The 25,924-nt window shown below is 43.9% G+C and overlaps 1 protein-coding gene across 1 annotated transcript in view; it reads left to right on the top strand.

Annotated features, from left to right (window-relative positions):
- LOC133543960 (cadherin-24-like) overlaps window positions 1-23,808 on the top strand; it is a 38,146-nt gene extending 14,338 nt beyond the window's left edge. Inside the window, exons 5-13 of the mRNA XM_061888913.1 lie at window positions 6,045-6,226; window positions 6,289-6,545; window positions 6,608-6,744; window positions 6,807-6,928; window positions 15,740-15,857; window positions 15,917-16,219; window positions 16,292-16,475; window positions 16,541-16,859; window positions 22,689-23,808. Coding sequence (XP_061744897.1) covers window positions 6,045-6,226; window positions 6,289-6,545; window positions 6,608-6,744; window positions 6,807-6,928; window positions 15,740-15,857; window positions 15,917-16,219; window positions 16,292-16,475; window positions 16,541-16,859; window positions 22,689-23,303 — 2,237 coding nt within the window. The 3' untranslated portion in view covers window positions 23,304-23,808. The remainder of the gene's footprint in view (window positions 1-6,044; window positions 6,227-6,288; window positions 6,546-6,607; window positions 6,745-6,806; window positions 6,929-15,739; window positions 15,858-15,916; window positions 16,220-16,291; window positions 16,476-16,540; window positions 16,860-22,688) is intronic.
- Window positions 23,809-25,924: the final 2,116 nt, after the last annotated feature.

Genomic DNA, 25,924 nt, shown 5'->3' with positions numbered 1-25,924 from the left:
GATGCTGGGTTGCCAGGTGTGTGTCAGAATAGTGAAAGATGCTGGGTTGCCAGGTGTGTGTCAGAATGTGGTTGCCATGCGACAGAAGAGTGAAAGATGCTGGGTTGCCAGGTGTGCGTCAGAAGGTGGTTGCCATGCGACGGAATGGAAGAGTGAAAGATGCTGGGTTGCCAGGTGTATGTCAGAAGGTGGTTGCCATGTGACAGAAGAGTGAAAGATGCTGGGTTGCCAGGTGTGTGTCAGAATGTGGTTGCCATGCGACAGAAGAGTGAAAGATGCTGGGTTGCCAGGTGTGCGTCAGAAGGTGGTTGCCATGCGACAGAATGGAAGAGTGAAAGATGATGGGTTGCCAGGTGTGCGTCAGAAGGTGGTTGCCATGTGACAGAATGGAAGAGTGAAAGATGATGGGTTTCCAGGTGTGCGTCAGAAGGTGGTTGCAATGCGACGGAATGGAAGAGTGAAAGATGCTGGGTTGCCAGGTGTATGTCAGAAGGTGGTTGCCATGTGACAGAAGAGTGAAAGATGCTGGGTTGCCAGGTGTGCGTCAGAAGGTGGTTGCCATGTGACAGAAGAGTGAAAGATGCTGGGTTGCCAGGTGTGCGTCAGAAGGTGGTTGCCATGTGACAGATGACTGAAAGATGTTGGGTTGCCAGGTGTGCGTCAGAAGGTGGTTGCCATGTGAAGGAATGGAAGAGTGAAAGATGATGGGTTGCCAGGTGTACGTCAGAAGGTGGTTGCCATGCGACAGAAGAGTGAACCATAATGGGTTGCCAGGTGTGTGTCAGAAGGTGGTTGCCATGCGACAGAAGAGTGAAAGATGCTGGGTTGCCAGGTGTACGTCAGAAGGTGGTTGCCATGTGACAGAATGGAAGAGTGAAAGATGATGGGTTGCCAGGTGTACGTCAGAAGGTGGTTGCCATGTGACAGAAGGGTGAACCATAATGGGTTGCCAGGTGTGTGTCAGAAGGTGGTTGCCATGCGACAGAAGAGTAAAAGATGCTGGGTTGCCAGGTGTGCGTCAGAAGGTGGTTGCCATGTGACAGATGACTGAAAGATGTTGGGTTGCCAGGTGTGCGTCAGAAGGTGGTTGCCATGGGTGGTTGCCATGTGACAGAATGGAAGAGTGAAAGATGCTGGGTTGCCAGGTGTACGTCAGAAGGTGGTTGCCATGTGACAGAAGGGTGAACCATAATGGGTTGCCAGGTGTGTGTCAGAAGGTGGTTGCCATGCTACAGAAGAGTGAAAGATGCTGGGTTGCCAGGTGTGCGTCAGAAGGTGGTTGCAATGCGACGGAATGGAAGAGTGAAAGATGCTGGGTTGCCAGGTGTACGTCAGAAGGTGGTTGCCATGTGACAGAAGAGTGAACCATAATGGGTTGCCAGGTGTGTGTCAGAAGGTGGTTGCCATGCGACAGAAGAGTAAAAGATGCTGGGTTGCCAGGTGTGCGTCAGAAAGTGGTTGCCATGCGACAGAAGAGTGAAAGATGCTGGGTTGCCAGGTGTACGTCAGAAGGTGGTTGCCATGTGACAGAATGGAAGAGTGAAAGATGATGGGTTTCCAGGTGTACGTCAGAAGGTGGTTGCCATGTGACAGAAGAGTGAAAGATGCTGGGTTGCCAGGTGTGTGTCAGAATGTGGTTGCCATGCGACAGAAGAGTGAAAGATGCTGTGTTGGCAGGTGTACGTCAGAAGGCGGTTGCCATGCGACAGAAGAGTCAAAGATGCTGGGTTGCCAGGTGTGCGTCAAAAGGTGGTTGCCATGTGACAGAAGAGTGAAAGATGCTGGGTTGCCAGGTGCGCGTCAGAATGTGGTTGCAATGCGACGGAATGGAAGAGTGAAAGATGCTGGGTTGCCAGGTGTACGTCAGAAGGTGGTTGCCATGTGACAGAAGGGTGAACCATAATGGGTTGCCAGGTGTGTGTCAGAGGGTGGTTGCTATGCGACAGAAGAGTGAAAGATGCTGGGTTGCCAGGTGTGTGTCGGAAGGTGGTTGCCATGTGACAGAATGGAAGAGTGAAAGATGCTGGGTTGCCAGGTGTGCGTCAGAAGGTGGTTGCCATGTGACAGAAGATTGAAAGATGCTGGGTTGCCAGGTGTGCGTCAGAAGGTGGTTGCCATGTGACAGAAGACTGAAAGATGCTGGGTTGCCAGGTGTGCGTCAGAATGTGGTTGCCATGCGACAGAAGAGTGAAATATGCTGGGTTGCCAGGTGTGTGTCAGAATGTGGTTGCCATGCGACAGAATAGTGAAAGATGCTGTGTTGCCAGGTGTGTGTCTTGAGGTGCTGGCCATGTAACAGAAGAGTGAAAGATTCTTGGTTGCCAGGTGTGTGTCAGACAGTGGTTGCCATGTGACAGAAGAGTGAAAGATGGTGTTCATATTGTGTATGAATATTTCATGTTGGACTTCAAGGAGCAGCACAAATCAGAGCAGGAACATTCAGTGCCATTTGTCTGTACATTACCCCCCCCCCCCCCTGCCCCCCCCCCTCCATCAAACCACCTGCTCGCCACCATTCATCTTCACGTTTGAAGGCGCTCCTCACTGGCCTGATGTACTCCTACTGTCCTCCTCTTGTCATCTTTCATGTCTGCTTTATTCACGCTCCATCTGCTGCCTGCTGATGGCAACATAAATATATATGTGTGTGTGTGTGTGTGTGCGTGTGTGCGTGTGTGCGTGTGTGCGTGTGCGTGTGCGTGTGCGTATGTGTGTGTGTGTGTTTGCGTGTGTGCGTGCGTTCATGCATGTGTGTGTGTACTTTCATATTATACATTCCAAAAATATGAATGTATATATATATATATATACTTTATATACACTGTATATATAGATATCAAATGAAAATGTAAATAATTATGAATATATGTATATGTGGGTGTGTCTAATTATATAGATACATATACACACACACACACGTATGTATACATAGTGTGTGTGTGTATATATATATATATATATATATATATATATATATATATATATATATATATATATAGATAGATATATATCCATCCATCCATCTTTTATCGCTTATTACCTTTGGGGGGGTGCCTATTTAAACTAAAATCGGGTGGAAGGCAGTGTACACCCTGGACAAATCGCCACTTCATCGCAGGGCCATACATATATATATATAGATGTATATGTATATATATATAGATGTATATATATATATATATATATATATATATAAATATATATATACTCATATAGCTTCTGTAGCCGAGGATCGGACCGCCAAGTGCCCTGCCTTCGGCTGTCGCCCAGCTCACATTACACCCGACCTCTATGGCCCCTCCTATGGGTGGTGAGCCCATTGGAGGGGGGACCCACGTTGCCTCTTCGGGCTGTGCCCGGCCGGGCCCCATGGGTACAGGCCCGGCCACCAGGCGCTCGCCATCGTGCCCCACCTCCGGGCCTGGCTCCAGAGGGGGGCCCCGGTGACCCGCGTCCGGGCGAGGGAAATCTGGGTCCATGGTTTTTCATCTTCATAAAGGTCTTCGAGTTGCTCTTTGTCTGATCCCTCACCTACAACCTGTTTGCCTTGGGAGACCCTACCAGGGGGCTTTATGCCCCCGGACAACATAGCTCCTAGGATCATTGGGACACGCAAACTCCTCTACCACGATCAGGTTGCAGCTCAGAGAGGAGTGGCGGGTCTCTCCCTTAGAGATAGGGTGAGAAGCTCTGCCATCCGGGAGGAACTCAAAGTAAAGCCGCTGCTCCTCCACAATGAGAGGAGCCAGATGAGGTGGTTCGGGCATCTGGTCAGGATGCCACCCGAACGTGTTTAGGGCACGTCCAACCGGTAGGAGGCCACGGGGAAGACCCAGGCCTGGGAACGCCTCGGGATCCCCCGGGAAGAGCTAGACAAAGTGGCTGGGGAGAGGGAAGTCTGGGTTTCCCTGCTTAGGCTGTTGCCCCCGCGACCCGACCTCGGATAAGCGGAAGAAGATGGATGGATGGATGGATATACTCATATATATATACATTTTATACATACACTATATACATACAGTATATACATACATATATACAGTATATATATATATATATATATATATATATATATATATATATATATAAATGATAAATGGGTTGTACTTGTATAGCGCTTTTCTACCTTCAAGGTACTCAAAGCGCTTTGACACTACTTCCACATTTACCCATTCACACACACATTCACACACTGATGGAGGGAGCTGCCATGCAAGGCGCCAACCAGCACTCATCAGGAGCAAGGGTGAAGTGTCTTGCTCAGGACACAACGGATGAAACGAGGTTGGTACTAGGTGGGATTTGAACCAGTGACCCTCGGGTTGCGCACGGCCACTCTTCCACTGCGCCACGCCGTCCCCATATATATATATATATATATATATATATATATATGAGGGGTTAGTGCGTCTGCCAAACAATACGAAGGTCCTGCAGTCCTGGGTTCAAATCCAGGCTCGGGATCTTTCTGTGTGGAGTTTGCATGTTCTCCCCGTGAGTGCGTGGGTTCCCTCCGGGTACTCCGGCTTCCTCCCACCTCCAAAGACATGCACCTGGGGATAGGTTGATTGGCAACACTAAAATTGGCCCTAGTGAGTGAATGTGAGTGTGAATGTTGTCTGTCTATCTGTGTTGGCCCTGCGATGAGGTGGCGACTTGTCCAGGGTGTACCCCGCCTTCCGCCCGATTGTAGCTGAGATAGGCGCCAGCGCCCCCCGCGACCCCGAAAGGGAATAAGCGGTAGAAAATGGATGGATGGATGGATATATATATATATATATATATATATATATATATATAGGTGTGCAGAAACCGTGATTAGCAGGTAGGATCAATGAACAACCATGGTGACTGACTAAACAGGAAGTAAGAGGGTAGAAAACCAGCTCCTCTGCCGGCGTCCACGCCCGACTTGTCCGCTGCGGCTTCTACGCCTGCCAGGACGACGGCGCCGAAGCGCCCACCTCCACGTCGGCCACAAGTGTGGCCTTGTCCTGGTTGTCCTCCTCGCCGGGCGCCTCCTCTTCCAAGTCGGCCACGAGTGTGGCCTCTACGAGGGCGCCCCCCCCAAGACTTTCACGGCAGCGGCGTTCCATCCGCCGCCTGGCTTGTCCTCGGTGGATTCGGGGACATGCGACCTGGCGACTTTCCACCGTGTCCTCCCTCCGCCCTCCTTTCATGTTTGGACTTTTTTGTGTGGGGGGGGTTCATACTTGGACTTTTGGGACATCTGAGATCTGTCCCTTAGGGGGAGGCTTATGTCATGGTCCACGTCTTGGACCATGACATATTCTGGTATTGTTTCTGTTTTATTATCATCCTGTGTTGCATTCGACGTCTTTGGTTCCCGGTGGCACTTCCTGTTTGGTTTTCTGTTGTCGGGGTAACTAATTCAGTGTTACCTGATTCTGGTTTGTCGTCACACACCTGACTTGATTAGTTATCTCCTTATTGGTTTACATTCTGTATCGGACTATAGTTTGCTACACGCAACAAGTGTCATCGCTCTTCCCGCATTGTGGTAACTATCTTGTTTCACCCATTAGCTTCCATGCTATCTTGTTTGTTTACTTGTCCCTGGTTTACATACTAGCGCTTTCTGTTCCTTCTAGCTTCCACGCTAGTTCTGTTTGTTTTGTCTGTAGTGCCTTGTGCAAGTGTTTTTTGTTATTAGTTTGTTTTTGTAGTTAGGAATAAATCATCATTCCTACCTTAACGCTGTGTTCCATCTCTGCTGCACCACCAGAACGCAAACTCACGCCACGATGCCAGCCGGACGTCACACTTTATCAGTATTTATTGCCACCTTTCCCAACTTCTTTGTCACGTGTTGCTGGCTGGCATCAAATTCTAAAGTTAATGATTATTTGCAGAAAAAAAAATGTTTATCAGTTTGAACATCAAATATGTTGTCTTTGTAGCATATTCAACTGAATATGGGTTGAAAAGGATTTGCAAATCATTGTATTCTGTTTATATTTACATCTAACACAATTTCCCAACTCATATGGAAACGGGGTTTGTATGATGGCGTCTACCCGCAGGCGCGTGGTCTTTCTCCGTGTCGGAGCTGGCGGCTCCGGGCGTGGAAGTGGGTCGCCTCACCGCCACCGACGCCGACGTGGGTGAGAACGCGCTGCTGGAGTTCAGCATCATGGACACGGAGGAGGCGCAGACCTTCAACGTGAGCGGGCGGGAACGCGAGGCGGTCATCGTCCTGAACAAGGTGGGCGAGAAGCTGGGGTGTGCCGGGGGGGGGGAAATACTCACGCTGGTTTGCTCGCCTAGCTGCTGGACTACGAGAGCCGCAACTCCTACTCCTTCACGGTGGAGGTGAGCAACCCGGTGGTGGACGCCCGCTACCTGCAGAGAGGCCCCTTCAAGGACCAGGCGGTGGTGCGCGTGATGGTTCTGAACGCCGACGAGCCGCCCCGCTTCTCCCAGGCCCGCTACCACCTGGACGTGTCGGAGAACTGCCCCTCCGTCTGCGCGGTGGGCCGGGTGCACGCCGTGGACCCCGACACGGGCCAGAGCGCCAACGTCAGGTATGCGTCACGCTGCCGTCCCATCGCTCCGGCTCGCTCATCCCGCCGCCTCCATCCGGCAGGTACTCCATCGACCCTCAGTCGGACCCGGAGGCGCTGTTCCGCATCGCCTCCGACACGGGCCTCATCAGCGCCGTGGCCGAGCTGGACCGCGAGCGGGAGCGCTGGCACAACATCACCGCCATCGCCACGCAGAGAGGTGCGTCGCCTCGGGCGCCCACTGAGGCGGGAACCCCGGTCATGTCTTTGTTTTGTTTCCAGACAACCCGGACCTGGCGTCCAGGGTGGTGGTTGCCGTGGAAACGCTGGACCAGAACGACAACGCGCCGGAGTTGGACCGAGAGTACAGAACGTCGGTGTGCGACTCCTCCGCTGCCGGACAGGTCGCCCTTCATGTCTTGATTTCATTTCACTCATTCATTTAGTCATAAAACTGAATTAATTTCATTCAGAAAAGGGAATTGATTTATTAATAAAACTGAATTCAAGTATTAGTAACACTGAAATCATTTAGTCATAAAGCAAAATTAGTATGCTTATAAAACTGAATTCATTTATTCATAAAACTGAATTCATGTATTAGTAACACTGAATTCATTTAGTCATAAAACAAAATGAGTATGCTTATAAAACTGAATTCATTTGTTCATAAAACTGAATTCATGTATTAGTAACACTGAATTCATTTAGTCATAAAACAAAATGAGTATGCTTATAAAACTGAATTCATTTATTCATAAAACTGAATTCATGTATTAGTAACACTGAATTCATTTAGTCATAAAGCAAAATGAGTATGCTTATAAAACTGAATTCATTTATTCATAAAACTGAATTCATGTATTAGTAACACTGAATTCATTTAGTCATAAAACAAAATGAGTATGCTTATAAAACTGAATTCATTTATTCAGAAAACTGAATTTGTTTATTGATAAAACAAAATTCACTTATTCATAAAACTGAACTCGTTTATTCATAAAACTGAATTCATGTATTAGTAACACTGAATTCATTTGGTCATAAAACAAAATGAGTATGCTTATAAAACTGAATTCATTTATTCATAAAACTGAATTCATGTATTAGTAACACTGAATTCATTTAGTCATAAAACAAAATGAGTATGCTTATAAAACTGAATTCATTTATTCATAAAACTGAATTCAAGTATTAGTAACACTGAATTCATTTAGTCATAAAACAAAATGAGTATGCTTATAAAACTGAATTCATTTATTCATAAAACTGAATTCATGTATTAGTAACACTGAATTAATTTAGTCATAAAGCAAAATGAGTATGCTTATGAAACTGAATTCATTTATTCAGAAAACTGAATTTGTTTATTGATAAAACAAAGTTCACTTATTCGTAAAACTGAATTCGTTTATTCATAAAACTGAATTCATGTATTAGTAACACTGAATTCATTTGGTCATAAAACAAAATTAGTATGCTTATAAAACTGAATTCATTTATTCATAAAACTGAATTCCTGTATTAGTAACACTGAAATCATTTAGTCATAAAGCAAAATTAGTATGCTAATAAAACTGAATTCATTTATTCATAAAACTGAATTCATGTATTAGTAACACTGAATTCATTTAGTCATAAAACAAAATGAGTATGCTTATAAAACTGAATTCATTTGTTCATAAAACTGAATTCATGTATTAGTAACACTGAATTCATTTAGTCATAAAACAAAATGAGTATGCTTATAAAACTGAATTCATTTGTTCATAAAACTGAATTCATGTATTAGTAACACTGAATTCATTCAGTCATAAAACAAAATGAGTATGCTTATAAAACTGAATTCATTTATTCATAAAACTGAATTCATGTATTAGTAACACTGAATTCATTTAGTCATAAAACAAAATGAGTATGCTTATAAAACTGAATTCATTTAGTCATAAAACAAAATGAGTATGCTTATAAAACTGAATTCATTTATTCATAAAACTGAATTCATGTATTAGTAACACTGAATTCATTTAGTCATAAAACAAAATGAGTATGCTTATAAAACTGAATTCATTTATTCAGAAAACTGAATTTGTTTATTGATAAAACAAAGTTCACTTATTCATAAAACTGAATTCGTTTATTCATAAAACTGAATTCATGTATTAGTAACACTGAATTAATTTAGTCATAAAACAAAATTAGTATGCTTATAAAACTGAATTCATTTATTCATAAAACTGAATTCATCTATTAGTAATACTGAATTCATTTAGTCATAAAACAAAATTAGTATGCTTATAAAACTGAATTCATTTATTCATAAAACTGAATTCATGTATTAGTAACACTGAATTCATTTAGTCATAAAACAAAATGAGTATGCTTATAAAACTGAATTCATTTATTCATAAAACTGAATTCATGTATTAGTAACACTGAATTCATTTAGTCATAAAACAAAATGAGTATGCTTATAAAACTGAATTCATTTATTCAGAAAACTGAATTTGTTTATTGATAAAACAAAGTTCACTTATTCATAAAACTGAATTCGTTTATTCATAAAACTGAATTCATGTATTAGTAACACTGAATTAATTTAGTCATAAAACAAAATTAGTATGCTTATAAAACTGAATTCATTTATTCATAAAACTGAATTCATCTATTAGTAATACTGAATTCATTTAGTCATAAAACAAAATTAGTATGCTTATAAAACTGAATTCATTTATTCATAAAACTGAATTCATGTATTAGTAACACTGAATTCATTTAGTCATAAAACAAAATGAGTATGCTTATAAAACTGAATTCATTTATTCATAAAACTGAATTCATGTATTAGTAACACTGAATTCATTTGGTCATAAAACAAAATGAGTATGCTTATAAAACTGAATTCATTTAGTCATAAAACAAAATGAGTATGCTTATAAAACTGAATTCATTTAGTCATAAAACAAAATGAGTATGCTTATAAAACTGAATTCATTTATTCAGAAAACTGAATTCATGTATTAGTAACACTGAATTCATTTAGTCATAAAACAAATTGAGTATGCTTATAAAACTGAATTCATTTATTCATAAAACTGAATTCATGTATTAGTAACACTGAATTCATTTAGTCATAAAACAAAATGAGTATGCTTATAAAACTGAATTCATTTATTCATAAAACTGAATTCATTTAGTCATAAAACAAAATGAGTATGCTTATAAAACCGAATTCATTTATTCATAAAACTGAATTCATGTATTAGTAACACTGAATTCATTTAGTCATAAAACAAAATGAGTATGCTTATAAAACTGAATTCATTTATTCATAAAACTGAATTCATGTATTAGTAACACTGAATTCATTTAGTCATAAAACAAAATGAGTATGCTTATAAAACTGAATTCACTTATTCATAAAACTGAATTCATGTATTAGTAACACTGAATTCATTTAGTCATAAAGCAAAATGAGTATGCTTATAAAACTGAATTCATTTGTTCATAAAACTGAATTCATGTATTAGTAACACTGAAATCATTTAGTCATAAAGCAAAATGAGTATGCTTATAAAACTGAATTCATTTATTCATAAAACTGAATTCATGTATTAGTAACACTGAATTCATTTAGTCATAAAACAAAATGAGTATGCTTATAAAACTGAATTCATTTGTTCATAAAACTGAATTCATGTATTAGTAACACTGAATTCATTTAGTCATAAAACAAAATGAGTATGCTTATAAAACTGAATTCATTTATTCATAAAACTGAATTCATGTATTAGTAACACTGAATTAATTTAGTCATAAAACAAAATGAGTATGCTTATAAAACTGTATTCATTTATTCATAAAACTGAATTCATGTATTAGTAACACTGAATTAATTTAGTCATAAAACAAAATGAGTATGCTTATAAAACTGTATTCATTTATTCATAAAACTGAATTCATGTATTAGTAACACTGAATTAATTTAGTCATAAAACAAAATGAGTATGCTTATAAAACTGTATTCATTTATTCATAAAACTGAATTCATGTATTAGTAACACTGAATTCATTTAGTCATAAAACAAAATGAGTATGCTTATAAAACTGAATTCATTCATTCATGAAGCAAATTCATTTGTTCATAAAATATAACTCATTTATTCTTAAACACGTTTCATGTATTCATAAAACTGAGTTCATTGGAGTTGCCAGGTGTGTCTCAGAAGGCGGTTGCCATGTGACTGAAGAGTGAAAGAAGTGAAGTGAAGTGAATTATATTTATATAGCGCTTTTTCTCTAGTGACTCAAAGCGCTTTACATAGTGAAACCCAATATCTAAGTTACATTTAAACCAGTGTGGGTGGCACTGGGAGCAGGTGGGTAAAGTGTCTTGCCCAAGGACACAACGGCAGTGACTAGGATGGCGGGAGCGGGAATCGAACCTGCAACCCTCAAGTTGCTGGCACGGCCGCCCTACCAACCGAGCTATACCGCCCAGATGATGGGTTGCCATCAGAGGTGGGTAGTAACACGCTACATTTACTTGAGTAACTTTTGGGATAAATTGTACTTCTAAGAGTAGTTTTTATGCAACATACTTTTACTTTTACTTGAGTATATTTATAGAGAAGAAACGCTACTTTTACTCCGTTCCATTTATCTACATTCAGCTCGTTACTCGCTACATTTTTTTTTATCGATCTATTAATGTTTGTTTTGGTTTTTCAAAGTAGGATCCACGCATGCCCGCGTTTCACCAATCAAATGCAGTCACAGGTGACGTTGGACCAATCAAACAGAGCCAGGCGGTCACATGACCGTCACACGTCGAATCCGACCTAAAAAGGTTGAAAAACTTATTGGGGTGTTACCGTTTAGCAGAGGTGGGTAGAGTAGCCAGAAATTGTACTCAAGTAAGAGTACAGTTATTTTAGAGATTTATTACTCAAGTAAAAGTAAGTAGTAGTCACCCAAATATTTACTTGAGTAAAAGTAAAAAGTATGTTGGGAAAAAAACTACTCAAGTACTGAGTAACTGATGAGTAACCTGTTTGTTTAATGATTACGGCAACAAATAATGCACAAAAACATAAAAATAGCAATGAGCAAATTCACAGCCAGGAATATCTCTTAAGCAACTAAAACAATATTATATATTAAATAATAGTACATTAAAATAAAAAAGATTAAGGCACATTGAGCCACAATAACTTAACAGCACCATAGGCTCAGCAGGCATTGATTGATTGATTGATTGATTGAAACTTGTATTATTAGATAACACAGTACAGTACATATTCCGTACAATTGACCACTAAATGGTAACACCCCAATAAGTTTTTCAACGTTTATCAATTACTTAATAAATGACCAAGTCGAGGTGATCTACCTCATATATACATACACACACATATATATATATATATATACAGTATATAATTTATATTTATTTATTTAGCCGTTTTTGTTGACATGTTAAAGCTGTTTTAATGAATATACATGCATGTTTAACATATAGATTCCTATCTTTAATGAAGACAAGAATATAAGTTGGTGTATTACCTGATTCTGATGACTTGCATTGATTGGAATCAGACAGTTTAGTGCTGATAATGTCCACGTTTTCAAATGGAGGAGAAAAAAAGTTCCTCCTTCCTGTCTAATACCACATGAAAGTCGTTGGTTTTTGGCATCTTATTTGTCCAGCTTCCATATTGGTTTTTATACACTTTACAAGAAATACATTGGCGGCAAACTTCGTAGCTTGCTAGCTTGTTTGCACTGGCTTCCGGAGACTCTTATTTTGTTAGCGCAGGCGCGATGGAGCGGCGCTTTTATTGTGAAGACAGGAACTGTGCGATCAGTCTTTAGGCTTTTGACGGGAAGTACGGTTGAAATAAAAAAAGTGTCTTTTTTCCTTTACACTTTTGATTGATTGATTGATAGATCGAAACTTTTATTAGTAGATTGCACAGTACAGTACATATTCCGTCCAGTTGACCACTAAATGGTAACACCCCAATAAGTTTATCAACATGTCGGGTTCTACGTGTGACGGTCACGTGACCGCCTGGCTCTGTTTGATTGGTCCAACGTCAGCAGTGACTGCATTTGATTGGTGAAACGCGGGCATGCGTAGTTCCTACTTTGAATGCGTGTCTGACAAAATCAAAACAAACAAAGCGTGCATTAACAGACCGATTAAAAAAAAAAAGTAGCGAGTAACGAGCTGATTGTAGATAAATGGGGCGGAGTAAAAGTAGCGTTTCTTCTCTATAAATATACTCAAGTATAAGTAAAAGTATGTTGCATAAAAACTACTCATAGAAGTACAATTTATCCCAAAAGTTACTCAAGTAGATGTAACGGAGTAAATGTAGTGCGTTACTACCCACCTCTGCCATTTAGTGGTCAATTGTACGGAATATGTACTGAACTGTGCAAGCTAATAATAAAAGTTTCAATCAATCAATCAAAAGTGTAAAGGAAAAAAGACACTTTTTATTTCAACCGTACTTCCCGTCAAAAGCCTAAAGACTGATCGCACAGTTCCTGTCTTCACAATAAAAGCGCCGCTCCATCGCGCCTGCGCTAACAAAATAAGAGTCTCCGAAAGCCAGCGCAAACCAACTAGCAAACTACGGAGTTTGCCGCCAATGTATTTCTTGTAAAGTGTATAAAAACGAATATGGAAGCTGGACAAATAAGATGCCAAAAACCAACGACTTTCATGTGGTATTAGACAGGAAGGAGCAACTTTTTTTCTCCTCCATTTGAAAATGTGGGCGTTATCAGGACTTCTGATTCCAATCAATGCAAGTCATCAGAATCAGGTAATACACCAACTTATATTCTTGTCTTCATTAAAGATAGGAATCTATATGTTAAACATGCATGTATATTCATTAAAACACCTTTAACATGTCAACAAAAACAGCAAAATAAATAAATATAAATTATATACTGTGTGTATATATATATATATATATATATATATATATATATATATATATATATATATATATATATATATATATATATATATATATATATATATATATATACACACACAGTATATGATTTATACTGCCTTGTGAAAGAAGAGTGAAAGATGCTGGGTTGCCAGGTGTGTTTAAAAAAGGTGGGTGCCTTGTGACAAACGAGTGAAAGATACTGGGTTGCCAGGTGTGCGTCAGAAAGTGTTTGCAATGCGACAGAAGAGTGAAAGATGTCGGGTTGCCAGGTGTGTCAGAAGGTGGTTGCCATGCGACAGAAGTGTGAAAAATGTTGGGTTACCAGGTGTGTGTCAGAAGGTGGTTGCATTGTGACAGAAGAGTTAAAGATATCGGGTTTCCAGGTGTGCATTAGAAGGCGGTTGCCTTGTGACAGAAGAGTAAAATATGCTGGGTTGCCAGGTGGGTTTAAAAAAGGTGGGTGCCTTGTGGCCAACAAGTGAAAGATACTGGGTTGCCAGGTGTAAGTCAGAAGGCGGTTGCCTTGTGACAGAAGAGTAAAATATGCTGGGTTGCCAGGTGGGTTTAAAAAAGGTGGGTGCCTTGTGGCCAACAAGTGAAAGATACTGGGTTGCCAGGTGTAAGTCAGAAGGCGGTTGCCTTGTGACAGAAGAGTAAAATATGCTGGGTTGCCAGGTGGGTTTAAAAAAGGTGGGTGCCTTGTGGCCAACAAGTGAAAGATACTGGGTTGCCAGGTGTAAGTCAGAAGGCGGTTGCCTTGTGACAGAAGAGTAAAATATGCTGGGTTGCCAGGTGTGTTTAAAAAAGGTGGGTGCCTTGTGGCCAACAAGTGAAAGATACTGGGTTGCCAGGTGTAAGTCAGAAAGTGTTTGCAATGCGACAGAAGAGTGAAAGATGCTGGGTTACCAGATGTGCGTCAGAAAGTGTTTGCCATGTGACAGAAGAGTGAAAGATGTTGGGTTGCCAGGTGTGTCTCAGAAGGTGGTTGTCTTGTGACAGAAAAGTGAAAGATGTCGGGTTGCCAGGTGTATCGGAAGGTGGTTGCCATGCGACAGAAGTGTGAAAAATGTTGGGTTGCCAGGTGTATGTCAGAAGGTGACGGAAGTGTGAAAAGTGCTGGGTTGCCAGGTGTATGTCAGAAGGTGGTTGCCTTGTGACAGAAGTGTGAAAAATGTTGGGTTGCCAGGTGTATGTCAGAAGGTGGTTGCCTTGTGACGGAAGTGTGAAAAATGCTGGGTTGCCAGGTGTGTCTCAGAAGGTGGTTGTCCTGTGACAGAAGAGTGACAGATGCTGGGTTGCCAGGTGTGCATCAGAAGGTGGTTGCCTTGTGACAAAACAGTGAAAAAAAAACTGGGTTGCCAGGTGTGTTTCAAAAAGGTGGTTGCCTTGTGACAGAAGTGGGAAACATGCTGGGTTGCCAGTTGTGTTTAAAAAAGTGGTTGCCATGTGACAGAGAGTGAAAAATACTGGGATGCTAGGTGTGTCTCAAAAGGTGGTTGTCTTGTGACAAAAGAGTGAAAGGTACTGGGTTGCCAGGTGGTTTTCTTGTGACAAAAGAGTGAAAGAGGCTGGGTTGCCAGGTGTGCGTCAAAAGGTGGTTGCCATGTGACAGAGAGTGAAAGATACTGGGTTGCCAGGTGTGTCTCAAAAGGTGGTTGTCTTGTGACAAAAGAGTGACCGATTCTGGGTTGCCAGGTGTGTCTCAAAAGGTGTTTGTCTTGTGACAAAAGAGTGAAAGATGATGGGTTGCCAGGTGTGAGTCAGAAGCTGGGTTGCTTTGTGACAGAAGAGTGAAAGATGCTAGGTTGCCAGGTGTGTATGAGAAGGTGGTTGCCATGTGACAGAAGAGTGAAAGATGCTGGGTTGCCAGGTGTGTATGAGAAGGTGGTTGCCATGTGACAGAAGAGTGAAAGATGCTGGGTTGCCAGGTGTTAGTCAGAAGGTGGTTGCTTTGTGACATTAGAGTGAAAGATTCTGGGTTGCCAGGTGTGTGTGAGAAGGTGGTTGCCATGTGAAAGGAGAGTGAAAGATGCCAGGTTGCCAGGTGTGTATGAGAAGGTGGTTGCCTTGTGACAGAAGAGTGAAAGATGCCGGGTTGCCAGGTGTGTATGAGAAGGTGGTTGCCATGTGAAAGGAAAGAGACAGATGCTGGGTTGCCAGGTGTGCATTAGAAGGTGGTTGCCTTGTCACCCTACTGTGATATCATCCTCTGAGTCACATGACCCGTGCGCCCCGCAGGTCATCCAGGTCCTGCGAGCGGTGGACCGTGACCCAGGGGACCAGGACTCCCCGGTCCACTTCAGCATCGCCCCGGAGTCAAGCTCCGCCCTCAAGGTGTCCATCAGGGAGAGCGGAGGTAAGAAAGCGGCGAGCGGCCTGGACGCTGCGCTCCATCGTGTCCTCTCTGCTTCTCAGGCGTGACGGCGAGCCTGGTGCTGCGCTCGGCCCTGGAGCCCCTCCCCCGCCGCTCCTCCTCGCCGGCGACGCTCCGGGTGCCGGTGGTGCTGCGTGACGCCGCCTCGGGCCTGGCCAGCACGGGCACGGTGACGGTGAGCGTGTGCCCGTGCCTGCAGGGGGGCATGCGGACGGAGGCGGAGGCGCGGGAGCGGCGTTGGGAGAGGCGGGCGGTGTGTCGCCCGGCGCCCTCCGCCTCGCCCTCGCTGGTCCTCAGCCTGGTGGCGTCCATGGCGGCGCTGGCCTGCGCCACCACCCTGCTAGGTGAGTCTTGGATTTCTGGCTCGCCCGTGTCAGTTTGCGATGAGGTCACGCCGCGCTTCTCCTGCCCTGCAGTGGCGTGCGCGCTCTCGCTGTTGCTGCGCCGTCGCCGGCGAGACGCCCGCTCGGCCTGCGAGGACGATGACGTGCGGGAGAACATCATCTCCTACGACGACGAGGGCGGCGGCGAGGCGGACACGGCGGCCTTTGACATCACGGCGCTGCAGAGCATGCACAGGATTCAGCACGCCACTGACATGTGAGCTGGTGGGGGGGCGGGGCTACAAGATGGCGGGCGGTGCTGACACTTGTCTGTGACCTCAGATGGCAGACCCGGCAGACGGCGCCGCGGCCCAGAACCTACAGCCTGCACCCGGGCCCGGACCCTCAGCACCACCCACTCTACGGCCGCCTCTGTTACAGCATCCACACGCTGCCCGCGCTCGCTGACCGCCATGTTGGCACGATGGAGGCCGGCGTGCCGCTCGGGCAGCTGACCCGGCGCCAGCAAGCACCGGAGCCACCTTACGGAGTCCGGGTCGCCTTGGGGGCGGGGCAGCGGCGTCCTCCTGAGACCGAGGGCGGGGCTTTGAGCGAGAAAAGACGAACCGCCGACGTGACGCAGAACCAGAATCTGGTTAAGGTAGGACCAGGGACGTGTGTGTGTGTCTGTGTGTGTGTGTGTGTGTGTGTGTGTGTGTGTGTGTGTGTGTGTGTGTGTGTGTGTGTGTGTGTGTGTGTGTGTGTGTGTCTGACATTTGACCTCAGCCACTGCAAACATGCTGAAGGAGTTTAAAGTGAGGAAGGAATAAATTCAATATTTAATAATATTATTTATACAAATATACATATTGTTTTCTATATATATATATATGTGTGTGTGTGTGTGTGTGTGTGTGTATGTGTGTGTGTGTATTGCAATGTGTGATGTCATGTGTGATACAAGCAGTCCTAAAGAGTGTCTACTTGTGTGCGATACAAGCAGTCCTAAAGAGTGTCTACTTGTGTGCGATACAAGCAGTCCTAAAGAGTGTCTACTTGTGTGCGATATCATGTGCAAGACAAGCTGTTTTCCAGCGTTTTACATGTGTGTGATATCATGTGCGATACAAGCAGTCCTAAAGAGTGTCTACTTGTGTGCGATATCATGTGCGAGACAAGCAGTCCTAAAGAGTGTTTACTTGTGTGGGATATGATGTGCGATACAAGCAGTCCTAAAGAGTGTCTAGTTGTGTGCGATACAAGCAGTCCTAAAGAGTGTCTACTTGTGTGCGATATCATGTGCGAGACAAGCCATTTTCCAGCGTTTTACATGTGTGTGATATCATGTGCGATACAAGCAGTCCTAAAGAGTGTCTACTTGTGTGCGATATCATGTGCAAGACAAGCTGTTTTCCAGCGTTTTACATGTGTGTGATATCATGTGCGATACAAGCAGTCCTAAAGAGTGTCTACTTGTGTGCGATATCATGTGCGAGACAAGCAGTCCTAAAGAGTGTTTACTTGTGTGGGATATGATGTGCGATACAAGCAGTCCTAAAGAGTGTCTAGTTGTGTGCGATACAAGCAGTCCTAAAGAGTGTCTACTTGTGTGCGATATCATGTGCGAGACAAGCCATTTTCCAGCGTTTTACATGTGTGTGATATCATGTGCGATACAAGCAGTCCTAAAGAGTGTCTACTTGTGTGCGATACAAGCAGTCCTAAAGAGTGTCTAGTTGTGTGCGATATCATGTGCGAGACAAGCCGTTTTCCAGCGTTTTACATGTGTGTGATATCATGTGCGATACAAGCAGTCCTAAAGTGTGTTTACTTGTGTGTGATATCATGTGCGATACAAGCAGTCCTAAAGTGTGTTTACTTGTGTGTGATATGATGTGCGATACAAGCAGTCCTAAAGTGTGTTTACTTGTGTGTGATATGATGTGCGATACAAGCCGTTTTCCAGCGTTTTACATGTGTGTGATATCATGTGCGATACAAGCAGTCCTAAAGAGTGTCTACTTGTGTGCGATACAAGCAGTCCTAAAGAGTGTCTAGTTGTGTGCGATACAAGCAGTCCTAAAGAGTGTCTACTTGTGTAGGATATCGTGTGCGAGACAAGCCGTTTTCCAGAGATTTTTCATGTGTGTGATATGATGTGCGATACAAGCAGTCCTAAAGTGTGTTTACTTGTGTGTGATATGATTTGCGATACAAGCCGTTTTCCAGCATTTTACATCATACGCCGTGAGATGTGGCTGTGGTATGGCGGGTGATATCATGTGCGATGCAAGCGGTCCTGCAGTGTGTTTACTTGTTTGCGATGTCATGTGCGATACAAGCAGTCCTAAAGAGTGATTACTTGTGTGCGATGTCATGCGCGATACAAGCAGTCCTAAAGAGTGTCTACTTGTGTGCGATACAAGGCATTTTCCATTGATTTTACATGTGTGTGATATCATGTGCGATACAAGCAGTCCTGCAGCGTGTTTACTTGTGTGTCATATCATGTGCGATACAAGCCGTTTTCCTGCGTTTTACATGTGTGTGATATCATGTACGATACTAGCAGCCCTGCAGCAGGTTTACTTGTGTGCGACATCATGTGCGATACAAGCGGTCCTCCACCGTGTTTACTTGTGTGATATATCATGTGCGATACGAGCCGTTTTCCAGCGCTTTTACATGTGTGTGATATAGTGTGCGATATAAAAAGTCCTGCAGCATGTCTACTTGGGTGCGATATCATGTGCGATGCAAGCAGTCCTAAAGAGTGTTTACTTGTGTGCGATAGCATGTGCGATACAAGCAGTCCTAAAGAGTGTTTACTTGTTTGCGATAGCATGTGCGATACAAGCAGTCCTGCAGCAGGTTTACTTGTGTGTTACATCATGCGCGATACAAGAAGTCCTGCAGCGTGTTTACTTGTGTGTAATATCATGTGCGATACAAGCAGTCCTAAAGAGTGTTTACTTGTGTGCGATATCATGTGCGATACAAGCAGTCCTAAAGAGTGTTTACTTGTGTGCGATAGCATGTGCGATACAAGCCGTCCTAAAGAGTGTTTACTTGTGTGTGATATCATGTGCGATACAAGCAGTCCTAGAGAGTGTTTACTTGTGTGCGATATCATGTGTGATACAAGCAGTCCTAAAGAGTGTTTACTTGTGTGGGATATCATGTGCGACACAAGCCGTCCTAAAGAGTGTTTACTTGTGTGCGATATCATGTGCGATACAAGCCGTCCTAAAGAGTGTTTACTTGTGTGCGATATCATGTGCGATAGAAGCAGTCCTAAAGAGTGTTTACTTGTGTGCGATATCATGTGCGATAGAAGCAGTCCTAAAGAGTGTTTACTTGTGTGCGATATCATGTGCGATACAAGCAGTCCTAAAGAGTGTTTACTTGTGTGCGATATCATGTGCGACACAAGCCGTCCTAAAGAGTGTTTACTTGTGTGCGATATCATGTGCGATAGAAGCAGTCCTAAAGAGTGTTTACTTGTGTGCGATATCATGTGCGACACAAGCCGTCCTAAAGAGTGTTTACTTGAGTGCGTTAGCATGTGCGATACAAGAAGTCCTGCAGCGTGTTTACTTGTGTGTAATATCATGTGCGATACAAGCAGTCCTAAAGAGTGTTTACTTGTGTGCGATATCATGTGCGATACAAGCAGTCCTAAAGAGTGTTTACTTGTGTGCGATAGCATGTGCGATACAAGCCGTCCTAAAGAGTGTTTACTTGTGTGCGATAGCATGTGCGATACAAGCAGTCCTGCAGCGTGTTTACTTGAGTGCGTTAGCATGTGCGATACAAGCCGTCCTAAAGAGTGTTTACTTGTGTGCGATATCATGTGCAATACAAGCAGTCCTAAAGAGTGTTTACTTGTGTGCGATATCATGTGCGATACAAGCAGTCCTAAAGAGTGTTTACTTGTGTGCGATATCATGTGCGATACAAGCAGTCCTAAAGAGTGTTTACTTGTGTGCGATATCATGTGCGATACAAGCAGTCCTAAAGAGTGTTTACTTGTGTGCGATATCATGTGCGATACAAGCAGTCCTAAAGAGTGTTTACTTGTGTGCGATAGCATGTGCGATACAAGCCGTCCTAAAGAGTGTTTACTTGTGTGCGATATCATGTGCGATACAAGCAGTCCTAAAGAGTGTTTACTTGTGTGCGATATCATGTGCGACATAAGCAGTCCTGCAGCGTGTTTACTTGAGTGCGTTAGCATGTGCGATACAAGCCGTCCTAAAGAGTGTTTACTTGTGTGCGATATCATGTGCGATACAAGCAGTCCTAAAGAGTGTTTACTTGTGTGCGATATCATGTGCGATACAAGCCGTCCTAAAGAGTGTTTACTTGTGTGCGATATCATGTGCGATAGAAGCAGTCCTAAAGAGTGTTTACTTGTGTGCGATATCATGTGTGATACAAGCAGTCCTAAAGAGTGTTTACTTGTGTGGGATATCATGTGCGACACAAGCCGTCCTAAAGAGTGTTTACTTGTGTGCGATATCATGTGCGATACAAGCCGTCCTAAAGAGTGTTTACTTGTGTGCGATATCATGTGCGATAGAAGCAGTCCTAAAGAGTGTTTACTTGTGTGCGATAGCATGTGCGATACAAGCCGTCCTAAAGAGTGTTTACTTGTGTGCGATAGCATGTGCGATACAAGCAGTCCTGCAGCGTGTTTACTTGAGTGCGTTAGCATGTGCGATACAAGCCGTCCTAAAGAGTGTTTACTTGTGTGCGATATCATGTGCGATACAAGCAGTCCTAAAGAGTGTTTACTTGTGTGCGATATCATGTGCGATACAAGCAGTCCTAAAGAGTGTTTACTTGTGTGCGATATCATGTGCGATACAAGCAGTCCTAAAGAGTGTTTACTTGTGTGCGATATCATGTGCGATACAAGCAGTCCTAAAGAGTGTTTACTTGTGTGCGATATCATGTGCGATACAAGCAGTCCTAAAGAGTGTTTACTTGTGTGCGATAGCATGTGCGATACAAGCCGTCCTAAAGAGTGTTTACTTGTGTGCGATATCATGTGCGATACAAGCCGTCCTAAAGAGTGTTTACGTGTGTGCGATATCATGTGCGATACAAGCAGTCCTAAAGAGTGTTTACTTGTGTGCGATATCATGTGCGATACAAGCAGTCCTAAAGAGTGTTTACTTGTGTGCGATAGCATGTGCGATACAAGCCGTCCTAAAGAGTGTTTACTTGTGTGCGATATCATGTGCGATACAAGCCGTCCTAAAGAGTGTTTACTTGTGTGCGATAGCATGTGCGATACAAGCAGTCCTAAAGAGTGTTTACTTGTGTGCGATATCATGTGCGATACAAGCAGTCCTAAAGAGTGTTTACGTGTGTGCGATATCATGTGCGATACAAGCAGTCCTAAAGAGTGTTTACTTGTGTGCGATATCATGTGCGATACAAGCAGTCCTAAAGAGTGTTTACTTGTGTGCGATACAAGCCGTCCTAAAGAGTGTTTACTTGTGTGCGATATCATGTGCGATACAAGCAGTCCTAAAGAGTGTTTACTTGTGTGCGATATCATGTGCGATACAAGCAGTCCTAAAGAGTGTTTACTCGTGTGCGATATCATGTGCGATACAAGCCGTCCTAAAGAGTGTTTACTTGTGTGTGATATCATGTGCGTTACAAGCAGTCCTGCAGCGTGTTTACTTGTGTGCGATATCATGTGCGATACAAGCCGTCCTAAAGAGTGTTTACTTCTGTGCGATATCATGTGCGACATAAGCAGTCTTGCCGCGTGTTTACTTGTGTGCGATATCATGTGCGATACAAGCAGTCCTAAAGAGTGTTTACTTGTGTGCGATATCATGTGCGATACAAGCAGTCCTAAAGAGTGTTTACTCGTGTGCGATATCATGTGCGATACAAGCCGTCCTAAAGAGTGTTTACTTGTGTGTGATATCATGTGCGTTACAAGCAGTCCTGCAGCGTGTTTACTTGTGTGCGATATCATGTGCGATACAAGCCGTCCTAAAGAGTGTTTACTTCTGTGCGATATCATGTGCGACATAAGCAGTCTTGCAGCGTGTTTACTTGTGTGCAATAGCATGTGCGATACAAGCGGTTCTGCAGCGTTTTTACTTGTCTCTGACATCATGCGCGATACAAGAAGTCCTGCAGCGTGTTTACTTGTGTGTGACATCATGTGCGATACAAGAAGTCCTGCAGCGTGTTTACTTGTGTGCGATATCATGTGCGATACGAGCCGATTTCCAGCGCTTTTACATGTGTGTGATATAGTGTGCGATATAAAAAGTCCTGCAGCATGTCTACTTGGGTGCGATATCATGTGCGTCACAAGCCGTCCTAAAGAGTGTTTACTTGTGTGCGATATCATGTGCGATACAAGCAGTCCTAAAGAGTGTTTACTTGTGTGCGATATCATGTGCGACATAAGCAGTCTTGCAGCGTGTTTACGTGTGTGCGATATGTCGTTCTGCAGACTACCCTGACTCAGCTCCAAAGTGGTCCTGCCAGTCTGAGCGGTTCTGACCCGGCGCCGTCTTCCTTCCAAAGCCCTGGCGGCTCGTCGTCCAATCAAACGCCGATCAGCACCGCCACACTTCCTGGTTTCCCTCAGGGCGACTCTTACAGCGTGGTGGGCTCGCTCAAGGTGGGCGGGGCCTCGTCGCAGCCGCGCAAAACTTCCCACGAGGCGTCCCCCCTGGTCTCCGGGGCCCACTTTGGACTCGGCGGCGGGCGGGGCGCGGGGGCGGAGCTGTGCGTGGAGGACCTGCTCCGCCTCCACCTGGACCGGGTGACCTCCGACCCCTCGCAGCCGCCCTACGACTCGCTGCAGACGTACCAATTCGAGGGCCGCGACTCCCGCGCCGAGTCGCTGAGCTCGCTGGGGAGCGAGGGCGGCACGAGCGAGGCCACGACGGAGGAGGAGAGGACGGAGGAGGGCAAGACGGAGGAGGACAAGATGGAGGAGGACAAGATGGCGGAGTTGAACGTGCGGTTCCAGCGGCTGCTGGAAGTCATCAGGGAGCGGAAGAGGAGGAAGGAGCAGGTAGAGGAGGGGCAGCACAAGGAGGCGCAAAGGTGGGACTTCTAGGAAAAAGGGGCACACAATTATCACTTTCACTTTCACTTTCACTTTGCACAGAAACCACCTTGTTAATAATAAAAGAGGCGCTGGGCTTTGGACACGTGGAAAAAAATCAAATATTGATTGAAAACTGCATTGTTGGGGGGAAAGACCCTTGTCTATTATTGATGATTATTAATATTCATCACGCGCTCTCTGGCTCCCCCGAGTGGCAGTGGTGGGTACTGCACTTGGAGAGAGAAAAAGACCCTTGTCTATATTATTGATCCATCCATCCATTTTCTACCGCTTATTCCCTTTCGGGGTCGCGGGGGGCGCTGGCGCCTATCAGCTACAATCGGGCGGAAGACGGGGTACACCCTGGACAAGTCGCCACCTCATCGCAGGGCCAACACAGAGACAGACAACATTCACACTCACATTCACACACTAGGGCCAATTTAGTGTTGCCAATGATTATTAATATTCATCACACGCTCTCTGGCGCCCCCGAGTGGTGGTGTTGGGTACTGCACTTGAAAAAAAATAGACCCTGGTCTATTATTGATGATTATCAATATTCATCACACGCTCTCTGGCGCCCCCGAGTGGCGGTGGTTGGTACTGCACTTGAAAAAAAAAAAAAAAAAAGACCCTGGTCTATTATTGATGATTATTAATATTCATCACATGCTCTCTGGCGCTTCCGAGTGGCGGTGGTGGGTACTGCACTTGAAAAAAAAAAAAGGACCCTTGTCTATTATTGATGATTATTAATATTCATCACATGCTCTCTGGCGCCCCCGAGTGGTGGTGTTGGGTACTGCACTTGGAGAAAAAAAAGACGCTAGTCTGTTATTGACTATTATTAATATTCATCACACGCTCTCTGGCGCCCCCTAGTGGCGGTGGTTGGTACTGCACTTGAAGAAAATAGACCCTGGTCTATTATTGATGATTATCAATATTCATCACACGCTCTCTGGCGCCCCCGAGTGGCGGTGGTGGGTACTGCACTTGAAAAAAAAAAAAAAGACCCTGGTCTATAATTGATGATTATTAATATTCATCACACGCTCTCTGGCGCCCCCGAGTGGCGGTGGTTGGTACTGCACTTGAAAAAATTTTTTAAAAAAAAGACCCTGGTCTATTATTGATGATTATTAATATTCATCACACGCTCTCTGGCGCTTCCGAGTGGCGGTAGTTGATACTGCACTTGAAAAAAAAAAAAAAAAAAAAGACCCTGGTCTATTATTGATGATTATTAATATTCATCACATGCTCTCTGGCGCCCCCGAGTGGTGGTGGTGGGTCCTGCACTTGGAGGGGAAAAAAAGACGCTAGTCTGTTATTGATTATTAATATTCATCACACGCTCTCTGGCGCCCCCGAGTAGCGGTGGTTGGTACTGCACTTGAAAAAAAAAAAAAAGACCCTGGTCTACTATTGATGATTATTAATATTCATCACACGCTCTCTGGCGCCCCCGAGTGGCGGTGGTGGGTACTGCACTTGAAGTAAACGTGGTTTAGATAACTTGGTTCTTGTTCTTCCCTTTTCAAAACACTTTAGAACATGTGGTGATAGTTCTTTGGGCAACTTTTTTTTTTTAAGGCCACTTTTTGGCTTCCTCCAAAAAAAAGAGTTAGTTTAAGAGGCGGCGTTATCAGACGCAAATGAAGCCGTCTTGGCCACGCCCCCTCACATTGGCTCCACCCTTGTCCAAGGATTCTATCTATTAACTTCTGGCGATTACCTTCCGGCTATTCGCTTCTAGCTATCAGCTTCCTGCGTTTAACTTCCGGTTACTAGCTTCCGGCTATTAGCTTTTAGCTATCAGCTTCCAGCTATTAGCTTTCAACTGGCTATTAGCTTCTGACTGTTAGCTTCCTGCTATTAGATTCTATCTATTCGCTTCTGGCTATTAGCTTACTTCTTTTAGCTTACGATTACTAGCTTGCGGCTATTAGTCTTTGGGTACTAACTTCCAGCTACTAGCTTCTGGCTATTAGATTCTGGCCATTAGCTTCTGGCTATTAGCTTTCAGATACTAACTTCCGGCTATTAGCTTCTGGTCATTAGCTTCCGGCTATTAGTTTTCGGGTATCAACTTCCAGCTACTAGCTTCTTGCTACTAGCTTTCAGATACTAGCGTCTGGCTATTAGCTTCTGGTCATTAGCTTCCGGCTATTAGTTTTCGGGTATCAATTTCCAGCTACTAACTTCTGGCCATTAGCTTTCAGGTACTAGCTTCCGGCTATTAGCGTCCGACCATTACTGTCCGGCTATTAGTTCCTGGCTACTAGCATCCAACTTTTACCTTCCGGCTATTAAATTATATCTATTAGCTTCTAGCTATCAGCTTCCTGCTTTTAGCTTCCGGTTACTAGCGTCCGGCTATTAGCTTTCAACTGGCTATTAGCTTTTGACTGTTAGCTTCCTGCTATTAGATTTCGGGTATTAACCTCCAGCTACTAGCTTCTGACTATTAGCTTCTGGCCATTAGTTTCTGGCCATTAGCTTTCAGGTTCTAACTTCTAACAGTACATATTCCGTACAATTGACCACTAAATGGGAACACCCGAATACGTTTTTCAACTTGTTTAAGTCGGGGTCCACGTTAATCAATTTATTAGTTCCTGGCT

This window comes from Nerophis ophidion, linkage group LG26, assembly GCF_033978795.1.
Source record: "Nerophis ophidion isolate RoL-2023_Sa linkage group LG26, RoL_Noph_v1.0, whole genome shotgun sequence".
NCBI classification, from domain to species: Eukaryota; Metazoa; Chordata; class Actinopteri; order Syngnathiformes; family Syngnathidae; genus Nerophis; species Nerophis ophidion.
This window is presented reverse-complemented; position numbering and strand designations above follow the sequence as displayed.